Below are 24,643 nucleotides of genomic sequence, written 5' to 3'. Positions count from 1 at the left end.
AGCACATCCCTGGGAGAATGAGCAAACTGGGGGGGGGGGGGGATGCGGAAGGCTGGGGAGGGGGTTAACAGGGAGAAGCGGAGGGGGTACAGGCTCCCACGCTATTGTACTTGTCTCTGACTCATGCTAAGACACTCCTGCCCTTACACCCCACTCTGTCCCTGCTGCCTCCCCTTACGTTTCCCCCAGCTCCTTGTGGGGAGGGGACCCCCTGCCCCTGCTCAAAGGGCACAGCCAGACGCTGTGACAGCCCGGGGCTTTCCTTTGGTGAGCGGGCTCTGGCTCTGCTGGGGGCAGTGGTTCCCCAGAGGCAGGGGAGGGGCTCTGGGTCCCAGAGCTGCCCCTTGCTCCCTGCTTCCTGGCACTGTGCTGGGCCTCAGAAAGGCCCTGGGCTTGGTAACAGAGACATCCCTCTGCCTTCCTCCAGCCCAGTCTTGGTGGCTTTTCTCCTCTTCATCCGAGTGCTTGGGCACAAGGAGAGGGGCTGTCTGAGTGCTAGAGCAGGGAAAGCTCCTCTTAACCCCGGGGTGCCTCTGCTGCCGTGGGCCGGGGTACGGAAGCTGTTGATCTTCCTCCAGTGCTTGGCAGTGCTGTGCCCTGCCCTCCCATGCCATCCCTCCTCATCCTCAGCTCCCCTGCGGGTAGATCTGCTGTGGGTTTGGAGCGGGGGAGGAGAAAAGATGTACACAGAGTTCAGGGTCTGTTATTTATTTACATAAAAACACTGATTAGTGCCACAGTTCCACCTCTGAGCAAACAGCAGCTGCCTGTGCAGGCCAGGCTGTTTGCAGACCTGTGTACTGAGAGACCCCCTGCTTCGCTCTGGGGGCTGCATGCTCCAGCTGCCCTGGCTGCAGGGGCTGGGGCCAGTGGGAGGAGGAGGAGCAGCCACAGAGGGGCTGAAAACGGCTCCCAGGTCCTCTTGCCCTTGTCCGTCTGAGTGCTGCTGGCAGCTCCTGTCGCTGCCTGCTTGCCCCATTCCTTCTGCCCCATATCAAGTGAGCTAAAAATAAACCCCTACACCCACATGCAACAAAGAAGCCGACAGGGTGCAGCTGTGGTGGTGGCAGGAGAGGTGCTGCAGGGTGCGTGCCCACAGACCCTGCCGGGCTCAGGACGTGGCTCTGCAGTGGGCGGGCATGGGTCTGCTCCAGAGCTGCGAGCCAGCTGCGGCCTGGTACAAACTCTTCTAATCTAATCTACAGTGCCAGGGCAGATAGCGACATGCTGGATGCATTTTTCGCTAACGGTTTGCCAGGTGGGCAAGGAACTGCCAGGGGTTTTTCTTCCCCAAAAGAGCCACAGCAGGGGCCGGGGGGAGGCGCATGCAGCTGGAGCAGCCGAGGCCACCAGGTGCTGGCAGCTGCTCTGGCAGGACGGAGGTGCTGATCAAGGGTGCAGTGCTGCTGCCGGTCCCCCTCCCCTCCCGCCACGCCTCGAAGGCAGCTCTGCCCGCCTCTCCTCGGGAAGGGGCTTTGCCTATGGGCTGCACGCTGACGTGGCTGGAAAGGGCCACGAACCACGCTGAAGCCTGGCACGTGTGGCACTACCCTCTCTCCTTGCCACTGGGTCCCTTCCTAAAAGTGCCACAACAGCTGTGCTGCCTCCCGTGTGCGCTGTGGGCTGCTCGGGTCCCCCCCTTCCCCTCCTGGGCAGCAGGTGCCCCCCTGCCTGCAGCAGCTCCCTGTCACGGCAGCGCATCCCTGCAGCCAGGTGCCCCCTGAGCCGCGGGGGACTGAGGGGTGGGCGTCTCCAGCACCTGCTGCCCTTCCCCAGGTTGCTCCAGGCATGAGGGGCCTCGCTAGCATCCTGGAGTGTAAGGGGGTGCAGAGCAATACCCCCCCCCTTCCCCTCCACTCCTGTGTGCTGCAGGGCGGTCCCCCCACCCCCGCCACAGCATCTGGGCCCTGGGCCAACCTCCCCTGTGCACCCGTGCCAGCATCGCCAGTCCAACCGTTCACAGCGAGGACTGGAGCTTGGGGAAGGTGGTCGCAGCTCTGAGCGGGAGGGAGCCGGGGATACACACATACACGCCACCGGAGGGTTAAGCAAAGGAGTGTTGCACACGCATAGACTAGGACGGCAACGGGAGAGGGGCCGGTATCATTCCAGCGGCTCAGGCTCCCGGGGTGCTGTTAGCACATGCGCTTGTACGTGTAGATATAGGCCTTGCAGTTGGGACACGTGTGTGTCACATCCTTGAAGTCATCAAACAGGCAGGGGATCAGGCAGCAGCAGAGATCACACCTGGAGCACAGGAAGACACAGCGTGGTGAGCTTGGGCACCCCTGAGGCAGCCGGGGCGGGGGGGGGCATGTGTGGGGTTCACTCTGGGGTATGGGCAAGAGAGGTGAGTACTTGCCCCTGGGAGCCAACCCTGACCCCCTGCTGCTGCTGCGAAGAGCAGCACAAAGCCCTCGCCCCTTGGGATGCGCTGCTGCCACTGCTAGAAGGGCAAGAGCTGCGTTAGTGAGCAGTCACACACCTCGCAGAGGGAAGGGCGAGCCTGGTGAGATGCACGCAGGCACTGAGGCCTGACCTACCTCCACCACTGGGGCGGGGGTCTGGGACAAGTGCCCCATCTCCTCCCACAGCCCCCGTCGCTGTCAGCCCTTGTGAGGAGAGACCGTGGCTCTCTGCAGCGCCGTAGGTTCTGGGCAGGGGATGGACAGCTCCTGCTCTGACGCCAGGTTCTACACCAGGCCTTTGGAGGTGCCGCCTTCCCCTCCCCTGGCAGAAGCCTGGGTCTCCAGGCACTGTCAGCCCAGGAACCCAGCTGCTGCCCCAATAACACCTCCCTGCCGAGGCCCCCGCCATGCCCAACAGCTTGGCCAAGGCCACCAGCTCTGCTTGCAGCACCTACCCCACGAAGCAGCAGAAGAAGCCAAGAAGGAAGCTCATGAGCCCAATCTCATAGGTGATCTTGGTGGTGATGGCTTGCTGGCAGTGGGGACACACCGTCTGCACGGGGGCACCCTGGAAGATCTCTCCCTGCAGCACCGTCACCGTGGTGGCAGCCCCTGACGGGACAAGCACCGTCGCCGTGTGGCCACCGGGAGAGGGATAGTGTCCCGGGGCAGGGTAGTAGCCCATGGTGGGCTGAGGGCCTGGAGGGGGGTAGTAACCTGCTGGGAATGAGAAACATGCACAGGTGAACGTCTTCTATGTGGCAGGAGAGGCCAGATCCTCACTGCGGGTGGGGGGCCCACCTTGCTGCCACACCACCACCTGGGGTATGGACTTGGGGCCAACCCTTCTGCAGGCGCTGTCCCCCCCTACCCCCCCGAGCAGCCTTGCTGCAACCCCCAAATGGCAGCCCCAACCCCCCCATTGCGTCCCCCACCCAACTCCCCCAGGCACCATGTGGTTCCTGGGGGGGGGGTCCTTGCCCATCACCACCCCCTGCTTCACCCAGCCCCTCGCAGTACTCACCAGGTGGCACGTAGGGCCCAGAGCTGTCCATAGGCATGTGGGGGGGCACGAACCCTGGCTGCGAGGGTGGCTTATATGGGGGGGGGGGGAAATTCAGGAGGGGGGATGGGAACCCCCTGGGGCTGTCCCACCACGGGGGCGACGCCATCTGAAAGGAAACACAGAGTCAGCAGCCAGGGCAGGAGGCAGCAGAGACGGTGGGGAGACGGTGGCTTGGCTGAGTGGTCTGGGGGTTGGCCCCAGCAGGGAAGGGCGGCACAACTGGGGGGGGGGGCACACCCCCAAGACTCATCCTCCGGGCCACAAGAAGCCCAAATTCAGCCCACGTTACCCACAGCAGCGAGCAGAGCCAGGCTTTGAGTGGGGAATGCTTTCTGCTCTTGTCACTGCCCCAGGACCTCCTGACTCCCCGGAGGGTGATACGGTGACAGATGGAGGCCGGCATCACACCACCCTCCCCAGCACGCTGCACACCGCGGGGCAGAGCTGTGAGGAGAGGCCATGGCCAGGCCGCTCCCAGGGAAACCACACTTGCTTGGCTCCTGCCCGCTCAGCAATGTCACCCCAACACCCCGTGCAGCTGGGACCACCCCCCAGTACCTGTTGCAGGGGGTGGACCGTGCTTCTCTTCTATCAGTGGTGCCGAGGGGCCTCCCGGGTAGGGTGGCGGAGGGTCGTTGGACATGGCTCAGAGTGGCCCTGCAAGGACAGAAGCCTTCAGAAGAGATACTAGCCTTTAGCTGCACACGAGCACTCGCCCGGAGCTGCACGGTGCTTGGGGAAGGAGGTGGCAGGTAACGGAGGGGTCCGGGGCTGCTGCCACCGCTGCACTGGCCTCAGCTCCCCCCACCATGGGCAGAAACAAGGCCGCAGCCCCAAAGCTGGACAGGCTTCAACCCAGGCAGTGAATCCAAGGTGTAACATCTTCCCCCTGGCTCCGCAGGGCTTCCCCTGTAACGCCCACACGTGGTGAACTGCAGCTCACCGGTGCCACTCTCGGCTGCGTGGCCCGCATGCCAGGGCAGTACTGGGCTAGAAGCTGCTCTGCGAAGCACCTCGGCTGCAGCGTTACGGTACCAAAGATGGGGAAGAGCTGCCCACCTTGCCCACAGCCACCCAACTCCACCCAGCAGAGTAACAGGCAATGCTGCGCCCCGAGGAGGTGGCAGGACACCCTGAGCCTGAAGCACAATCTCTGAAGTGGAGGGTGCAAACCCACAGAGAGCATCTCTAAATACTCTCATCGAGTGAGTGAGTTAAGGTAAGACCATCTTTAACAGCTGGAGACATTATTTTACATGGAGTAAAATTTACCTGTCCTCTTCCTTGTAGCAAGGAACTCAGAGGCCTCGACAGAGCTGAGAAAAACAATTCTTCTGAGCAGCGTAGTTTCGAAGCCAGCTTATCCTACTGAATCTGCGTGAAAGGAGACAGCAAGTGAGTTACAGATATGGAGAGGAGACACTGCTACAGCGCTGCCTTGCCAAAACCCCCTCCTCTCCCTGGTGCAGACATGGGGAGAGTGGCTCTGGGTAGGAATCTCCACACATGTGCCCCCTCGATGGCAGGCACGAGGCTATGTGTCTTCGACACATGGAAAAGCCCCACCAACACACTCTGAACTCCAAGGGAGTGCAACAACATCAAGAAACCTGATTTCCCTGTTTACTCTGGCTCAGCTATATCTGGCAGGACGTGACTAAATTGGGAAACACAAATGAAAGGCTGTTCACTCAGCGCTTGGGAAGGCTGCCATCAGGCATGGGACACGGTGACACTGCTGTCAGTGCCCGGGGAGCAGTGCTAGGAGCTCCCCTTGCGGTCAGAGCAGCTACCTGAAACCCCCATCCTTCGTCCCCATGGGCCAGGAGCAAATGTGACCCTGCTTGGCCCGCTGCCCTTGCTTTCCTGCTCTCCTCGAGGCAGGCCAGCATGCTGCGAGGACGGTGCTGTCTCAGCCAGTCCCACAGGTCCTGCTCCAGCAGCTCCCGACTGAGGAGGAAAAACACACCCAGGCTACCACCAGCCTGCAAAAATACCATGGGCACAACCAGGGCAGCTCCGTACCCCAAGAGATGGCCAAAGCAGGCACTGCTGCCACATTACCCCACTCCGAGGCGTGACCGGCAAGGCTGCCCGGCAGCCCTGGCGAGGCACAAACCGCCTGCTCGGCCCCAGAGAGCTCGGGGCCGAGGGGTGCCGGAGTGGGGCTGAGATGGGCAGCACCCCGCTGGGGTCGCCGCTTAGGGAGGAAGAGGCAGCAAGGGTCCCTCCGGCCCCGGCACCAACGCCACGTGCTGGGCAAGCCGCCTGGGACACGCCAACCTCCACGGCACGGCACGAGCCTCCACGAGCACCGGGCCAGGCAGCGAGCGCTGCCCCAGCCCTGCCTGCATTGCAGGTGTGCCCGGAGAGGTGCCTGTGGGGCACAGCCACCTCCATCTGCAGCTGCTGGGTCGAGCGAAGCCAAAGCCTCAGCAAGCACAGGAAGGAAGACCCATCCCTCCCTGACCTGCTTGGCTTCACTTTATTCCACTCCTGTTTTTCTAGCTCACGCTCCCTGCCTCCAAGCAGCCTCCTGCAAGGTGGCAGGAAATCTAATCAGGTCACAATTCTGCGGAGGAGCACCATTACCCATTGCTGATTGTGGAGGAGCACCATTACCTGTTGCTGATCGCAGAGGAGCGTGCAGACCCCCCCAGGAGCTAAGTAAAGCCCTGACAGGCATAGGGTCTCCCCAGGATGTCTGTATTTACTATTTCTCCCCAGAGGTCTGAAGTGGTGTGTTGCAGACACACAGCTTCAAAGTGTAATACCAGGGCAGCTGGGGGTCATCTTCCTCCCGCTTTTCTCTCCAATTTCTTCCTTAAGAGCCAGGGGAAGGAGAGCTGGCCCGGGCAGTGGATACAGCAGAGCTGCCACGGCACAGAGCGCTTCCAGGTGGAGGAAAGCACCCGAAGTGCAGCGCACGGCAGAGCCCTCCTTCTCCTTCAGTGACCTACAAAGCTACAAATTGGGCCGTGCTCTTTTTAGCTTCACTGGGGATGTAAAGAAAAGGAGGACTTATTCTTCTGGAAGTAGCCAACCAACCCACCCTGAGCACCCCCAGGAGCCTCAGACCTTCCTGTCCCCATGCCTGCAGGGCTCCTGGATGAGCCCAGCCCAACCGGAGCATCCCCACATCCATACGTGGGGACACCAGCCTGCTGGGGAGCTTTCCTTGCCCTCGCAGGCCAGCCGAGCCCACGACTTTTCTAACGTAACAGATCTCCCATTACCGCTCAGATGCTGCCTTCCCATAATGCAACATCTTTCAACACTCCCCAGCCTTACTCCCCCCGTCATCAAAGCAGCTGGCGAGAAAACTCAGGAGACAAGGAGACCAAGAGACAATCCCACCCACGTGCTCCACCAGCCGCTCCAGAAACACCCATCAGATGAAGCAACAGCCCCAGACTGAGCCAGCAATTAATCCTGCCACCTTCACCAGCAGGAAAAGGCAGCCATGTGGGTGATGGCCAGTGGATCTCAAAGCCATGCGTGCACTGGAATGAAGGAAGCTGCAGGGGCTGCAGAGCTGTTCTGCTCTTACTTGGCAGACTCAGTCACTCTTAATGCAATATTCTGCTTATTAAGAGAGATCTGTAAAGAGCGAGATGTTGGCTGCATGCCCTTCCCAGGAGGAAAAGAAAGCCTGTTGCTTTTAAGCCTCTTAGAAGCTGTTTCTCCTGTACTTTCTTTTATCTTAATGTGAGAAGCACCAAACCCGCCCCAGCCCATTTCCTCCAGAGAGCTCCGCGGGGAGGTGGAGGGCGTATGGCTTCCCCTCCGTGCTGGGTCAGCGCTGGATGGGAGCTACCCCAGAACATCACTCACCACCCTGGCATGGACGACCCTGCAGTATTCCCTCTCAAAAGCAACGCAGCCAAAGCACAGCAACGCAGATCCTCCCCCTCGTATGCTCATGGCAGCACAGAGAGGCAACCTTGCTCTCAGGAGCTACCTCGCAGCACCCCTGCAAAGAGGCAGAGTTTCCTTGAGCAGCACCCACCCGCCACAGGAGAGAGGGGAGCCTGGAGCGTGCCCTGCCAGGAGAGCCCTTCTGGGCCGAAGCAGGTTGATGGCATCTGCGCACAGGGAGGTGAGCTGGGAAGATCCAGCCGCTAAACAAAATCACAGCAGTATTTTGCATCAAAACATGATCCCCACAAACACATAGCAAGGACTCTTGATGCTGGTAATTTCTGGTTTTACCCACTAGCTTTCAGTAAAGCTGACTTACCTTGTTCCCTCTGTCTTGCAAAAGAGAAACAAGACTTCTCCTGCCCACGGCACCGCCACAGAGAGACAGACTTGGAGTCCGGTGTGAGCTCACAGCAGAGCCTGGTGCGCCCTTCTCAGGGAGGATGCCCCTGGCAGGCTGCACTTTGCCCCAGAATCTCCAGCCATCCATGCCAGCATGACAAGCCATTCTGCCAGCACACGACAAAGCTGTCCCACGTTAACCGTGCTGGTTTATTAAAGCCGAACCACCAGTGCATTTCTGTGTCATGAGAACAGCTTACACAAAACTAGCTGTTCTCACATGGGAAGAAACGTTCCCAAAGACTGCAGAAATTGCATCCATGCTAGAGCTTACTGGAATAACCACGCTTATAGACCAGCTGAACACCTGGGGGGAAAATAAAAGCTTTACAAATAATTCGGCCAAGTTTACCTGGCTTAAGTTCAAGATCTGATGGAGTCACCAATGTCTAGTGCAGGTCCTTTGGGAGCAAGGACCCATCGCAAGATCCTAAGACTCAAAAGGAATTGGTTACCAGTAAAAGGATGAACAGAGGAGACACTACTTCCAGCTAAAAATGCAGATTAGTTGTTCTCAACGGGAAGAACAGCTTTTACTGGCTCCTCTACTTTAAACTAGCTACAGAAGATGAACCTACCATGCCCTCATTGCAAACACTGTTCCTGTTAAACACAGGAGATAAGCAAAGGGCCCCCATGGGCTGGCAGTGTGACAAACGAAGCAGAACAAGGATCAAAGGACAGAGGGGACCCGCTAGATCAGCCCATCCCTCTTTCCCTCTCTGGGAACAATACCCCAAAACATCCCTTCACATGCCAGTGGTGTGTTGGCCATCCTGCTCCTGCTATTCCCTTGGGAAGCCTGTTCCAGGCCCCCACTGCTCCGACAGCCTTACAGTTTCTACTTTATTTGTAGCCAGTCTTGAGCCTGAACAGCTTTCCTCCACTCCCTGCTTGCTGCAAACAGCCATCATACCCTGACTCAGACTTCGTTTTGCTAGGCTGAACACACCAAGCTCTGGCGGGATAATTCTGCACTGTGTTTTCAGTGCAAGCCCGTTATCTCCCTCAAGTCTAGATTGGCGACCTGAAGCCGTGCTTGGCTGTGGCAACGGCAACCATCGCCCATGCTGGCACGCTCTCCGGCGCGTGCTGCTGCAATATGGATGGGACAGCAAGCTGTGGCTGGTCTCGCTGCTCCAGCAAGCTTCACCTGCCCTGTGGCACTGCCGCAGGACTGCACAGGCACACCTGGCCAGCCCTCGTCCTCCCCCACCGTCTCAAGGCTTGTGGCCTTTATGGGTAGCTTGGATTCAGTGTGGACACAAGGGACTAAACCACAGCTGCATGGGAGCCTACGTGCAGGCTAGGCTGGAGATTTGCTAAAGAAAACAAAAGAGAAAATATCCAGATTCCCACCGCTCCTATTAGCCCTGCTCGGGCACAGCAGCGTGACAGACACAACCAGGACAGCACGACTCCATCACAGCCCCAAAGGCAGAAAGGGCTTGGCCCGCCCTGGCTATGGCTTTGATCCGTGCATCCTTCCCTACGGCTGGCTTTGTGCTTCCTCGTCAACCCAGGGTCTCATTCCAGGCAGCTTCTCGGTGAGGAGGGGAACAAACACGTGGCAACAGGTCTCTAGATCCCCCACAGATCAGGGCGTAACTCCCAGCCCCGAAAGGTTTCCCTACAGCAGTGAGCACAGCCAAAGAGCCGGTGGGGCAGCAGGCAGCCCTGCGTGCAGGAACACAAGGCTTTCTAATCTGCCTCCTTCCTGTGCTCAGCAACCCCGGCTCTAGTTAATTAGGGATTGATATCCCAAAGCCTGCAGTTCCCATTACTGACACATCCAAAACTGGTGACCACAAAGCTCTCCCAGCTGCTTACAGCAGCGATGAGAGGAGCTGATGTGTTAGGGTCCAGTGTTACCCGCTGGCTGTTATTTCCCTCTGCTACATCACACGGGATCACTGCAGAAAGAGTTTGGGATTCAAACATGGCAAGAGGAAAGGTCTGCCCACCCGACCTGCTCTCCAAACAGGTATAGTGGGCACCACTTGTCAAAAACAACTGAACCATGGCATGCAGCGGGACCATGGAACACTGCACCACCAGAACAGGTCCTAGCTGAAAATATGCTAACACACCATAAAATAGATAATTCCACAAAGAGGACAGTCACAGATGGTTTCTGCACTGCTTGGAGACCCGAAGATTTGGTCTGTTAACGCCATTTTTCCCAGACAGCAGCCATGTGCGCTTCAGGCTGCTTCCTCCCGGATGAAATCACCAAGGGTGAGACAAATCTGAGAAGGACAGACCAGATCGCTGACAAGTCTAACTCACATGCAAACCCTGATGGTGCAGCCCTGGCCCCGTGCAGCTCTGAGTCAGCCTCACAGCGCAGCTGAGATCCACTCCCACGAGCAGAAACATGGTCTGCGTCGTCCTTGCTCCTCCTGCATTTGATAACTGGAGACCCACAGCTTTGTTTTACCTATGCGAGCAGTGGCTCTGGCCACTGAGACAGGAAGCAGCATTTGTTCATACTCAGCCACGTTCAGTGATGTTGACACTTCAAAAGCTGCTACTGCACATTTTTGGAGCTCTTCCTCCACAAAAAATAACTTCCGATATTTAGAAAAGGAAAAAACACACTAAAATTAAATGAATAAGTAAGAGAAAAGGATATGACCACTTTGCTTCATCGCACATCAAACAGACGCAAATTTCAGCTTCCAGGCTTTTGTAAATACATCTTTAAAAGCAAAGTCAAGAGCTCCAAAGAAGTTGGGCTCCCTCACTGAGGCCAGCTTCTTTCTTTTTAAAAAAGGAACAGCATTGTGGCCAACACCACCCCAGCTTTCCTGGCCCCAAGAAAACTACCTGTGTGCCCCAGGCTTCTACCTGCTCTAGAAACAGGGAAATACTGAGGCTAGGAAGGCAGACAAATATGTGAGGTATGAGCACAAAAGACAGATCAGATGCTGACAAAATGTCATTTGACCAAAAGCCTGTTACCCTTTAAAAGGCCTTTAGGGGTACCAAGAAGAGACTGAACCAAGCAGTGTCGGATGAGAGGTGGAAAGAGCCATACCCTGACTGTGGCAATCACAATTGCCTTCCTCCACAACGGCATTTCTGAGCAGCATCTCCAAAGCCAGCCTGGACCTGCTCTGCAGCGTGTTCTCTGTGTTATACCTGTGCCACAGAGCAAGTCAGGGACGCTGCCCCCTCCACACGCATGCCCGCTCGCACGCTTGCACACAGCTTGCAGGGATGTGGCTCAACTCCCACCGCTCCTGAAAGCACCACGCGCAATCCACAGCAGACAGCTCTTACCTTGAAAGGAAAGATGGCAAAAATCCCTGCTGAAAAAGCAGTATCAGTGGTTACTTCTGCCTGGTTTTTACGCGGAACAAAAAGAAGAGATGTTTTCGCTGTGAGCGAGCCAAACTTCCCCCTCAGCCTTGCCTCTTCCCATGCGCATTTTCTGCCTCCAGCCTGCACACCATCTCCCCAGAGCCAGGAGGGAAGGAATAAACAGATGACAGTGCTCCAGCCTCCTTTAGAAAGAGGATGCCCTGGCAATCCTTGACCAGGTGGCCTGTACCCCCTCCTTTACCCCGCTGTTAACCCCAGCAGCACCTCCTCAGCTCATCATCCTGGTCCTGGGCAAGACAGCAAGAGGGCGCATGCCTACAACACACTCGCGCAAGGCGCAGATGGAAACCCAAGTTAAGGACTAACGGAAAGGTCTGTTCTTTTTCTGAGCGACTCAGCTGCGTTTCCCAAAGCGCAAGCCCTTGTGCCTCCAGCACTGCTGCCAGGGAGTGCAAACCCACCATGCAGAAACAGCCAGGCTGCTCGCAGAACGGCAGATTTCTCCCACACTTCTGCAGTTAGATTTCAGCTGCAGAAAACTGCTACTTTCAGGAGGGTCAGGCTCTTCCTTCAGTGCGGGAACAGAGAGCTCTGCTGGCAAAGGAGGACAGAAGCAGTCCTTTAAAATTAAGGACTGCTGGAGGACAAGGTTATTCACCATTCAATCCAGCTACGTCAGACGGCCAAAGCTCCCCACTCCACTCTACAGTATGTGAATTTCTGGAGGAGCATCCCCGTTGCAGTCATTTACCTTGGGACTCAGACATGTCATTTGACCTTCTGTGTGCCACCGTCACCCAATAGGCAAATCAGCTAAGAGCAGGATCCTCACTGGAAGCCAGGTGCTGTGTCCAAAGCAAGATTTCTCAGGGCATTAAATACAAAGCACAATCAGATAATCTCCACGACGCAGCCCAGGCTCAGCTGTCCTCAACCAGAGATTCAAATTACTGCTTTGCGCAGCTCCTCTGTATGGCTATCAGGAAAACCGGACACAAAATCCTCCTGCTTAAGACAAGGATGGTTTATCTGCAACACCCACAAAGGGTTATGTGCGGGAGGAGCGTTTGTCAGGACCTGCTGCCGCCTCTGGGATTCTCTCCAGTGCTATTCGCTTCCAGATGGGCTGACCAAGCGCTTGTTGGCTCTCCACACCAGGGCTGCAGAAACAGCGTTGCCAGGACCTGGTTAACCTGAACATTTAAAGAAAAACCAGCCAAAATGAAAAGAAAGAACTGGGGTAGCTCTTTGCTCTCTGTCGTGGGCTCCCAAGCTGCAGCACACAGCTGCAGGAAGCATCACGCATCTGCAGAGCTCACCGTGCTGGCGGCGACATCTGACAAGAGCCAAGAGGGGCTGCAAAGAAGCCTGTGAGCTGCCAGCGAGGAGAGGCCATTACCCTACACTTCAAAACTGAACCCCAGACCTTACACACTTAGGGGCACCAGGGAAGGCTCAGGCGTGCACAGAGCACTCTGGACCACCAGGGCAGCTGAACACAACCCCCAAAAGACAGTTTTCTGAACACAGAGCAAGCACAGAGCAACCTGCAGCCAGGCTGCCTTGCAGGCTGCTACTGGCCCTGGGAAACACTCCCTCCCACTCAGGAGGTATTTTCTATTCAGACGTTACCAGTTGGTGACCTGGCCTCATGAGACAAGAGAGACTACAATAGGCCAGGTGTTCTCAAGGATGCAAAGATGCAATTTAAAAGAAACATTAAAGACAAACCTGAGTTCCTCTGCACTTTAGCAATCTGCTCCAGAGAGACTTAGATGAGAAAAGGAGGGTGCCACAAGCCAAATCTCTGGGGAACCAGAGAGCTTTTCTGTGAGACTTTCACTGAAGTTCACAAACAGTCCAAGCTAATGCTTGATAACATCCACGGGAAAGCACCCACGGATATCAGCAAGTGTTGCCTGGAGTCCTCTGCACCTACTTAGTTTTTTCCCTGAGAGGATAAATACTGTATTACCTCATCCATTTGATATCTAGTTAATAATGTTAATAACATAACCTGCAATAATCTAGAGCAAATAAACCCAAGATGTACTCCAATACTAGTGTTTTAACATAACACCAAACTTAACTGTACCACAAGAGTAGTTGTTCATTTAAACAAACAAACAAACCTCCAGCTCAAGAAGCTTAACAGCGAGCAGAAGTCCCGGAGGAGATCAGGAAGAAGCTCCACAGTTCCTTACATTAAAGACAGTCACAGCTCCATAGCTCACCTTTAATGGCAGCCCATAGCAGATGCTTAAGGACGAGTTAGGAAGCAAGCGAAGGCAGAATGACCGCCCTGTCAGTGCCTCCCACTGCCAACACTCAGGGTTTCAGAGATTAGGCAGCCTGGAGTTTCTCCATGGACCACCCTAACTCCTTTATAGCCCACCAGCTCGCAGAGCTCTGCCACAGACGGCAGTGGCAAGTTCTGCTCTTCAGTTACCTACACAAAAAAGTGTCTCCTGCTGTCACAGTCTGCTGCCTGCCCATTTCAATGGCACCTCCCAGCTCGCGCACAGAGAAGATGAATACAGGATGATTACCCACTATGTCTCACAGCAGAAGTCAGGATTTTGTAGTTTTCCTTCCCAAAACTATACTAAAAATATTTCATTCTTTTATGCACTCCATTTTTTCATTACTCCCTCATGCTATAGAATTTTTTGAGAGAAAGTCAAATAGTACAGCTACATCGTCGCTGAATCAAACTGATTAGATGTGTGACTTCCATTAAATAACACAGTAAGCTCCAAGGGAGGAAGAAATTAGAGTCATAGAGGATCAGCACTTTTGTGGAGATGTAGCCACATTTCAGTTTCAGAATTAATCAGAGCCCAAGAGCCTATTCAGAATTCCCTTGCAGATTTTGCAACACAATGAAATATTTTTGAATACATTGGTGGTGATTCCAGATCCATTTTCCTTCCAAGAGATGTACAAAATATGTGTCACAGTACTGATGTTTTCTTATCCGAGGCATAGCACCAGCTTGCTATAGGACCGACTCCAGCCTCCAAGAACATTAGCATTTTCTATCCTCACAGATACCCCTGCCTTGGCGCCAGAGAAGCTGCTGACATTTAGATTTAACAGGTACAGTGTCACCTTGCTTTTTTTTTTTTTCTGAGGAGTAGTGAGAAGTGCTCTATGTCACTCAATTTTATTTAAGGCCATGGCTCACTCTTTGCAAAGAAGAGTGGTTTGGGGTTAAGCAGGAGTGTGTGTGTAAGGTCTGAGATCTCTCCTGAGTCCTTCTGCCAACAAGGAGGACCCATGCACATCCAGAAATGTGTGCACTGGAGGACCTCCTCCGTGCTGAAGCCACTCACATTATCACACCCACCTTCTTGCTCCCATGGCACGACCAGACCTTCCCATTTCCAGACCAGGACCTCTCTCGGGGTGGCCCAGGGTCCCACTAGTGTGGGGCTTACTCGTCTCATGGCAGTTTGACAGGAGCAGGGTACCCTGCACTCCCCTGCTCCCAAGCCCAGCTCATCTGGGCTGCTCGAAGACAGATGACAATGTCCCAGCTCCCAGAGGGGGAAACCCCCTGGGTTAATCAACAGCCACTGAGTGTGCCCAGTGCTGGGTCATCTCCAGCAGCACCGCGGTGGCTCAGAGGGAGCACTGGGACGCACCCCTGAGTCACACGCAGCTCCTGCCGGTCCCATTTCTCCCTCCAGTTCCAGCTAGACTTGGCTAGTCTGCACTGACTTCCCAATCCAGGGAAGTCATTTTTCTCCAAAGCATTTCGTGACTTTGGTTTCACCTTGCAGCACCAAGTTCCTGCCAACCCCTTTGTAACCCCTTCCCCAAAACTCTGTTGCTATCTGCTGAACAAAGCCACGTAATGAGCTGCTACGTATCTGTCCCTCAGATCACGCCAAAAGCTACTTCCCCATGAGCCTAATTTGCCACTACCGCTTGCTCAGAGGCAACGCACAGCAGTCCTGCCAGGGGAGACAATAACGAAGACACACAAAGCCACATCGTTAGCCTGGCTCACTTAAACGTAAGCAGATCTGACAAGAACATTGACCAAGATACAAATCAGCTAGCCAAGTTCGGCAAGATCTGCAATCGGGCACGCAGAGCTGTATTCTCTTTGCTTTGAAAACAACAGTGAAGGAAGAGAGATGATGTCCTCATACCTCTCCAGGCCACAGCTCCAGGCACCATCCTAGTTTTGGCATGTATGGGACATCACCTGGATACGAGCCACACCGACTCGAGAACTGCAGACAAAGCAAGCAGAAGACCCCTCGCTGAAAATCTAGACACAACAGCTGGATTCAAAGCATCCCTAATATGCAGCAACACACCTCCTCGAGTCCCTGCTCTAAGCTTTTCTAAACCCTTTCTCTGCCTCTCTATCAAGGCAACACCTCACTGCTTTACTGTTAAATTAAAAGCATCACTGGTCAGAGGGTTTTGAACAGTCCTAAGGCTGGGTCACTGCTCTCACAGCAGGGGATGAGACTGGTGAGAATTCAAGCATGTAATACCAAGATGCCCTCAGGACAGGTAAATAGCTCAGGTGCTCTGGAGAATTCGGGACTGAAATCCTCTCCTGAGCCTGATGAAGACAGAGCAGCTCCAATAGCTACAACACTAAACAAGCTGGGAACTGTTTTCTCTCTCATCAGAATAGCCCAGCAGCCAGCTCAAAACTGAGCTCCCACCGTGCTAATGCATCCTGAACTGTGGCACCCAAGAGGGAGTCTGAAAGCCTGAGCATGGCTAAAATAACACCACCTGTAGCGGGAAGCCAAGAACTTTGGGGGAACCTCCATCCCCAACATGCAAATATGTTCCAGACGACATCTCTGTGGAAGAGCTACAAGAAGCCCAGGAGAAGAGCTGAATTTTTCACAGCAATGGAAACAGTCTCTAGTCCCAGCTTCACTCTTTTGCTGAAAGACTACGTTAAGATTTTGGAGGAGCTGAATGGTCACAGCAAAGCAGGCAGGAAGAGCAAGCTGAGCCTTCAGCACACACCCATACCTCCTGCGAGCACTTCCTTATATACCATAAAGCAGAAAAAGGTGCTAAGTTAATTGGAAGCCAAACTGAACACCTGTTTAAGAAAAGGGCAGCACGCACATGCTAGCAGCAATTTATCCAGTGCTCAGTTAAAAACACAAGCCCAAAGGAGTCAGCAGCAGCATGGAAATCCCACCACGACTGCTCTCCTCCACTCCATGTTCCAGCACAAGGCTCCAACGCTCCCCTTCTGCCACGCGTTGGGTGACTGGGACCCCTGAGGACCACAAAAGCATCCCAGGTTGGAGAGTCACCGCAGCAGAGGTACAGCATTGGCTTTGGCCCATGGTTTCCTCCCAAAATATTGCTGTGCTGAACCCCAGGGGTTCCTTTGTGTCTCTTAAAAGGGTGGCCTGCTACTTATTTGGAGAAACAATCAATAAAATTCAAAGGACTGATTTTCATTCATCACCAGCCAGAAATTTAATCTCAAGTTAACAGCACTACCCTGAACACAGATATCACATCTATCATTTAATTTATCTGCTGTGGGTACTAGCATGAGTGGCTTTTACAGCTGCAGTGAGGAGGGCTGCCTACATCATGACGACTAATTTATTCTCAGAAAGGCTAATTTAATCTGGCAGTGAATGTTCTCAAAGCCTCCTCACACAGAAAAGCTTTTATCTTGGTTGGCTTAACAACAATACAGCATATCCAAAAACGTGGAGGGATGCTAAAGAAGAACACTACCCCTGTGTTTTGAGTCCTCTAGTACTTTTGTCTGAGAAATTTCTCTTGGTAACCACAGACTTTGAGAAAACATAGAGTGCCTCTGTTTTTTTTAAAAAGCCAGCTGTATTTTCAAGGCAAAATATACAACAGCTCAGGCTACTTCCCCCTCACATACAACCGTGTCTTGACAGAAAGAGCTGTGCTCTTAATAAAACTAAAACCTAGCAAAGATTGTTGAGTATTAGACACCACGTTCACTTCCAACTGCATGTTTGTATAGCAAGAGTGGCGGCCAGCACGCCTGGCCTGAGGTGTACTACCTACCACTGGAAGGTGACTTTCCTGAACCCGCACTACAGAGTAATAAACTTCAGAAGAAATTCAAAAGCCCTCCGTGTTAAGAAGCTGTGTAACTGTATCATGAAGCATTTCAGAGAGAGCATCCTTCCGATTTCCAGCCTCTGCTGTCTGTGGGGGAGGGCAATAATTAATTAAGCAATCAGAAAGCTTTTTTCATTGGTTTTAAATTCTAGTTCATATTTTCCCCTTACTTGTGAAAGCACACACAGAGGCAGCATGCATCCAAAGTCACGCTTAGCCACTTGCACCAGCGTGCGCTGCCTCTAAGCTCTGCAATGAGAGTCACTGTATCACCTGTGTCATACGGGCACAGCATGAAGAAGTGGTCCTCACCTGGATCTACCCCTTGCAAGGTACATCACTGGAGAGCCAAGCACAGCCCCTTAGAATTAGAGGGGCTAAAACAAGGGGGGTTTAAGCTTTACAATAGACAGCTATACCAGTCTAACCCTCCATGCTCTTAGGAGTGCCACCACCATCCTGCTGCAAAAGAAAAGCTGGTGCTGTGTAAGGATCACAGCCTGGATCATGCCTGAGAGGGCTGCTTTGGTACAAGGGCAAGAACACACCCCAGATGGCATCCAACAATTTAGGACGATTCAGTAATTCAGGAACAAGGAAAAAATCAGAGGGAAGCAGAGCATTAAGACAGGCCAGAGGAGAAAAAAAAAAAAACACAACAAAAAACAACACAACACTCCCCTTGTTCCTATCTGTCAGGAATCGCTGTCCCAAGAATAGCCTATTCAGAAACCAGGAAACTCAGAGAGCAGCAGGGAAGGGCTGAGTCATGGCCGCTTGAAAAAAAAATTAAAAACCACAACAAAACAACCCAAAAGGGAAGGAGAAAAAACATGGAGAGCAGCTGTTCTGGGTCTTGGAGATATGAACAAGTCAATCCAGAACCTATTAGCCAATCTTTATTTTTAAAAGCTCTGCAAACACATGGTACTGCCATAAAAAGCAGTCGACCCTCCCTCTGCTCCTGAGAGGCAAATTTAGCTCTGGTTGAATCAGGCAAAGTTGGTGGTGCTTCCCAGCACCAGCCTCTTGACGCAACACCCACTTGGCCATGCACGGCTGCCAGGACACAAACTGCTCCCCATTTATGCCCTGAACTTTGCCTTTATTTGTTCCTCTACAGCATTAGCATCCCAATATCACAAAGACTTACAGGCTGGACAAATGCTTTCCAGAAGGGAAAGTGCAGTCCATTTCAGGGATGCTATTAGCAGAGAGTGAAGAGCCGTTTCCCTTACCCACAGTGGAAGGACGTGAGGTAAAGCATGGCTTGGACAGGTTTCCTACGACTCTCTGCGAATGCCCAAGCAGAAGACAAGTGCTCCCATCTCGCAGCCAGCCTCAGCACTGTCTGTCTAGCCCCCAGGAAGGCCAGGCTACAGTTAAGTTTTGCTCAAGTCTTCCCACATGACAATCTTTGTTCCGTGACCTAAATGAAATCAATTTTACAATAATCCTCCCCGGGACAGTAATCTTATTCACTCACCCATAATCTAAAAGATTATACCTGCTCTCCAGCTGTGAGGCTCTCGGAGGAAGCACAAGGGATTTCCGAGCAATGAGGGCTTATTTTTAATACAATTCCTCAGCAAGCCCTCGCAAACTAGGGAGAGGGCTGTATCTTTTCAATCAAATAACTGTGCTTAAAACATGTTTGGAAAAAAAACACTCCAATTCATTTTACCTTGCACTGTGAGGTACTGTCAGATTAAAGATGCAAAGCTAAGAAGTGGGAAGACCCTCGGAATCCATCCCTGCAGGGAGGGGGCTGACGGTGCCTGCCATCCCCCAGACTCTGGCAGATAACCTGCGCACACGTGTAACCCTGCCTCAGCCACCACATCTCGTCTCAGTAAAAGATTCAATTGTGAAATGACATAAGTCAGGGCTTCCTTCGTAAAGATACGTGCAGCAGATACCATTTGGGGACGTCGGTGCCCAAAAAAACAATACTGGCTGAAATCTGGAGTGAGGTGGGAAGTGTACTGTGCCTACACATGCAGCCCAACAGCAAGAGCCTCTGTGCTTTTTCTTTTCACATCTGAAAGTCCTTCTAGTCTGAAAGTGGGCTGTATTTTTGGTTTTTTTTCCAGGGAGCCAGTATAAACCACGGGGGCAGCTCAGAGAGCCGAACTTACTCCTCTGCAGCAATCGAAGAGCCTCTCCCTGCAGCCCGCACAGGTCCCCAAGTCTCCCACCGCCTGTGCCAGGCAGGGCAGGGGAACGACGCACCCAGATACACTGGCTGGGATAAGTACAATGCCTTCACACGTAGACCCAGCCTTGACACTAACTCCCAAAATGACAACTCAAGGAAACTGTCCCAAAGCAAACAGGCTCTCATGGTTCAAATTGTAAGTAAAATTCTTTTTCTCTGCGACTGCGCAATGCAATGAGTAAATAAAGATGAAATATAGCTAGAGCACGGGATGTGCATGTACCAGGGTAAGATGTGATAGATGGAATTTATGATCGGAAGATGGAATGCAAGATGAAACATTAAGTATGTAAACTTCAAGCTAGGATGCTCCTTCCAAAAACACATCTTCCAAAACCATTAATAGGTAACCAGCCTGTTAGGGCAAGGTAGAGAAGATTTTCTTTCTAAATGCAGAGACTGGGTATCAAAGAAGGTTCGAGGACAAACACAATAGGGAACGTCTACCAGCACACTGGTTCAGGGCAGAGGGACCATTATCTCAGCACAAATGTTTTATCTTAAATTCTCTTAATCTATGTATTATTCCATTTTCTTACATATGAAGGAGGTAAAGGAAACATAACTATTACTAACGCAGAGTTACCTTACTAATCACAATAGGTAATAGAGAAATATATTACTTAATTTGCATGGAAAGCCCCAGCTCATTTCTTCATTCTCTGATCATCTCAGGTTTCATCAGACTAAGAGGTACAACATCGAACACACACAGCCAGCAGCTGTTCTTCACAATTCCTAAGATGTTAATTACATTGCCATCTTTTGGGGTTATTTCTTGTATTTTGTTACTCTAAATGCAGGCCTGCTAAGAGAATTCAGATTAAAGACAGCTGCACTGAAGTGGGGCCTCACACACAAGATGTGCAGCATGAAGCAGCTTCCTTCCTACCTCCATCCCCTATGCAGATCTATGACCAGCACAGGCCTGCTGTACTCTCTAGACTCTCTAACAGCCCTTTTTCACCACCACAAATACAACAAATTTTAGACTGCGGCCACAAGGCAGCTCTGAATGAATAAGCCCAAAGCAAAACTGTAACAGCAGCCAGGAGTTTACCTGAGCATTTCATGTCAGAAATAAAAACTGCGCTCCCCCTGCCTCAGAGACTTTATACTGTTGAGAATACGGATTGTGGTTTCCTATGGCATCTGTTCTAATTGTGTTCCCTTTGATCTGAGAAGGAGATACGTCCTTTGCAGAGCATGCAAAGATCTTACACTGCTTATGAAAATTGCATTGCTTCTCTCCAGTTGCGAGACTGATACCAAGTGCCAATTGGGAACAACAGGAAAACACCAAGGTGAGTATCACATCCCAAGGCAGAATTTGCTAATCATGTATTTTTTGAAGGAAAAAAAGGTACATACACATCTGTGTGCTCGGGTGCCTTGCTCTGAAATCTTCAGGAGAGTCAGTCGGTTTCAGGCTAGAGTCCTTCACCTGCACAACAGTTGCAAAATCAGGTCCTGGAAGCAAAACCAACCAAAAACCTCCAACAACTTGCAGAACAACTTAAGTTCCCACTACAAACCATCACTTTTACTGTATCGGGGATAAGGGAAGAGTACTGTACAATTAAAATCTTTCCTTTTAGAACATCATTGACTGCTGCTAAGAGCCATGAGGCATATCAGCATCTATTTGTTGTTTTCCAACTCTCCTGTCCTCCCTGTTTTCAGCAGCTTTGCACCCATCAGTCTGGGAGAACACCTTCTCATCGCAGTTTGATGAGAAGTTGGCATACCTGTCTAGAAGCTTAAAGGTATATTCAGTCCTGCTGCCTTCGTTATTAGTTTAATCTCTGTATTAGGCAAATATTATTTCCTCCTTGTCTCACCTGGCAGCCATCAATCTCTTCCTTGGCTTGGTGGCAAAGCTGAGTAAATGTGAGCCTGCATGGAGAAAAACTATCACACTACTGACAGTTCATTCAGCACACATACAGAGCCATGGTAATACCAGCAAAAGTGATGCACAGCCCCGTTGCAGACCCTACAAAAAATGCTATTAAAAAGAATTTTAAAAACTTAGCTTCTTTCAATCTAGTATATTCTCTCCTGATCAAAGCAATTGTAAGACATCAAATGTAGGGCTTTACAATGGTACCACAAACAGATGTAGAACACCTAATTTCATACTTCTCTTTACCCATAAGCAAAAAACTGGTCTTGGATCAGAGCAGATACTAGAAGTCTGTGTATCTCCTTCCAAAACCGCTCCTCCTCATACTGGAAGATCTCTGCATCAACCACATCCTTTAAACACAAGTATTTATCTGCTAAATTCACATTTGAAAGGGAAAAAAGATGATCTTCTACATAATAAAGTTACTTTCATCCCTTCCCTCGCTATGTTAGTGAGTAACACTGGCAATAGGAACACTTCTGCAGATGAGAACACTGTGCCAAGGACCCAAAACCCCCTGAAACACACAGTGTGGGTGTTGCGGACAGGCTCCAGTCTGGCCCCTGGCTGAATGTCCTTCAGCTACAGGAGTGCATTAGCTGCGCTCCCAGAGTGCATCTGCCAGCTGTGCTTCATCCAGAAGGAAGGCAGTCGCTGTGCTTTGCATCACTGCATGATTTCCCACGCACAGAAAGCATGGCTGATTAGGAAGTGAGCTTCAAAAGCATGCTCATAAACCAAAACAAGGCGCTGACGGAGACACCCTCCCTCCTAACAGCAGCAGAGACAGAGCTCCAGTCAGAACAGAAACACGTGGAACTGAATTTCAGAACTGAATTTCAGGTGCAGGACCTGTTGAGGGAACACAACAAGAAACTTAGCACAGTCTTCCATCTTAAGAAGGGCTTAGGTTCTGAAAGAGAAGCTCCCTCTCTCTTAACTGTTCCAGTCACACCTGTGGCAAGTTCTTTCAGTACTCAGCATATGAACATGCACATCCCCTCCCCCAGCACCTCCCTGAGTCCAGCCCCGAGCAGACACAGCCACCGCAGCCCCACCACCCATACAAATAGCAGCTGGGGAGGACTACGCATGTTTGCTCCACTTGGCATCACTCAGCGAACATCTGGGGACATTACTCCATCACCCTGCCCTTGTTACAGCCTCATCCCCCATCTGTGCTCAAGCCACACCAACAGACAGCCTCGTATCAGTTCCTAAAGTTGTTGCCTCCCTACGTCCAGGCAGGAATTCCTTCCTCGCGTTACACCTAAGGAGAACAGAGCAGGTACATCGTTAAACGCTTCCAGGGGTTTCCTGGGGCACATGCACATTGCTACAACATTTATACATTTCAACAGAGAAGCCTTTGGGAAAGGCAAATTTTCAGCCTGCGCTTTCCACATGGACCTGAGTTTGTTTAGTTCCTAAAAACGAATGAATGACATACTATGGTTATACGTCACGCTACATAATACTCACTCTGGTTTCCCCTACTGCCTACTCCAGTCACACACTCTGGAAAGCAGAAGGGCTCCTGCTGAAATGAAAGCCCCATTTCAAGCACGTTGCTTGAAAGGGAACAAACAAGAGGATATCTCGCATATTCACAAAGTGTTTCTCAGCAAGCTTTACATACAGCCCAAAACCACTATAATTATCATTTAAAACATTTATACTTAAAATTGTTGCGCCTGACCTAGTCTACCACCTGATAGTTTACGCTCAGCCTGGAACGTGACAACCGCCAGTACCCTCACCAGTTCTCACTGGTGCAAGGAGATCATCTCTGAACAACTTTTCCAGTGACACCTTGGGCCAAGGGGCACACACCTACGCTTGCAGCAACTTGGGGAAATTTAACCTTGAGCGTGACTCCTGCAGACGATCCAGAGGACGTCGGCATGGCGGCGTCCATCCCAGCCTGCCTGTTCCCGCTCTCCTGCACGGTCCTGGAGCTCTTCCTGGGGTCCCAAGCCCCTTCCCTCCATTTAGCAGCAACCACAACCCCCTGCTTTAATAGCTCCTACCCTTTTGCCTCTCCAGTCCCCTTGGGAGCAGAACGAAGATCTCACCACTCTAACGGTTAAAGACCTCCCAGCCTCCCGCGAACATTTATTCATTGGTATTCTTTGTTGTGCTGTGCTACCCGTTAGCTGAATGAGCTCTCCTTGTTTCAGAGGGTTCACACTGCCGATGTGCTGATGGACAATATCATCCCCATCATCATAATTTCTCTTCCTGCTCGTCAAGACATCCGAGCTTCTTTCAGCTCCTCTAAAATGGGCTCATCGCTCCTGATCACTGAACGGGCAGTTCCAGCCCAAGCTCATCTCTCCTGAGCAGGGATGACTGGAAACACACACACTTGGACCTAGGCCTGGCTCCCTCCTCTCCCGGGGATCTGGCTGGGTAAGGGATCATATTTGCTCTTCTCACTGCTGTGCCCTGCTGGCAGCTCCCAGCCGTCCTCTCCGCAAGCTGGCACGACCTCGGTCGGGCCGGAGCGCTCGCCTTACAGTGGAAAGTCTTTTCCCAAGTACACGACCTCGCTTCCCATCCGATCGAATTTCATCCCGCGCCCGCTGCCCCAGCCCTCCAGCACACCCACCCCGCTCCTCCCGTCCCGACCCTTCCCTCCATTGCCGACGGTACAAAGCTGAAGCTGTGCGAGATTTTAGTAGCACCCTGCGGCACTTTGTGGCCGCTACAGACAGCGTTAAAGACCAGTCCGAGACCAGGGCTGCCGCCTTCTCTCCCCGGCCCATATTACCGTCTATCCACACCTCTTCTCCCCGGGACGGCCGGCTCCGCAGCAAACGCTCCGGCCTCGGCCGAGCACAGAGACCTGGCCCTCCGCCTGGAGAACCGAGGTCCTTCCTCACAGAGTTAACCGGCGATTTATTTTCAACCCGCTTCTTCTTCTTCTGATCAGCGGCGGACGGTGCTGGGCTTCTCCTGCGTTCCCCTCCCCGGGCTCAGCGTCCCCTCGCCTCCAGCTCGCCCCGCTGCCAGGAGGCCGCCGCGGCCTGCCCGGGGCTGGGGGGGGGGGCACCGGCCCCGCCCGGCCTCCCTCCCTCCCTCCCCGCCGCCTCCTTCTCCTCCTCCTCCCTCGCCCGGCCCCGCCGCTCTCCGGGGCCCACCCGGGCCCTGCGCCCGACCCCCGCCTCGGCCTCGTGGGGAAGCACCTACCGGCTCCCGGCTCCCGGCGGCGGCTCCGGGCACCTGCCGGCTCCGGGGCGGGGCGGGGCGGGCGGCGGGCGGTGCCGCGGCGGGGCGGGCCT

At 52.9% G+C, this 24,643-nt stretch overlaps 1 protein-coding gene across 1 annotated transcript; it reads right to left on the bottom strand.

Annotated features, from left to right (window-relative positions):
• Positions 1-692: 692 nt before the first annotated feature.
• Positions 693-24,612, bottom strand: CDIP1 (cell death inducing p53 target 1). The gene is given in 7 exon segments (XM_030002461.1): positions 693-2,247; positions 2,864-3,125; positions 3,433-3,523; positions 3,525-3,580; positions 4,033-4,131; positions 4,747-4,848; positions 24,552-24,612. Coding segments are annotated over 5 exon segments (606 nt in total). The 5' UTR covers positions 4,118-4,131; positions 4,747-4,848; positions 24,552-24,612; the 3' UTR covers positions 693-2,135.
• Positions 24,613-24,643: the final 31 nt, after the last annotated feature.

Source organism: Aquila chrysaetos, chromosome 25, assembly GCF_900496995.4.
Source record: "Aquila chrysaetos chrysaetos chromosome 25, bAquChr1.4, whole genome shotgun sequence".
NCBI classification, from domain to species: Eukaryota; Metazoa; Chordata; class Aves; order Accipitriformes; family Accipitridae; genus Aquila; species Aquila chrysaetos.
The sequence above is the reverse complement of the archived record's forward strand: the minus strand, read 5'-3'. Positions and strand labels throughout refer to the sequence as shown.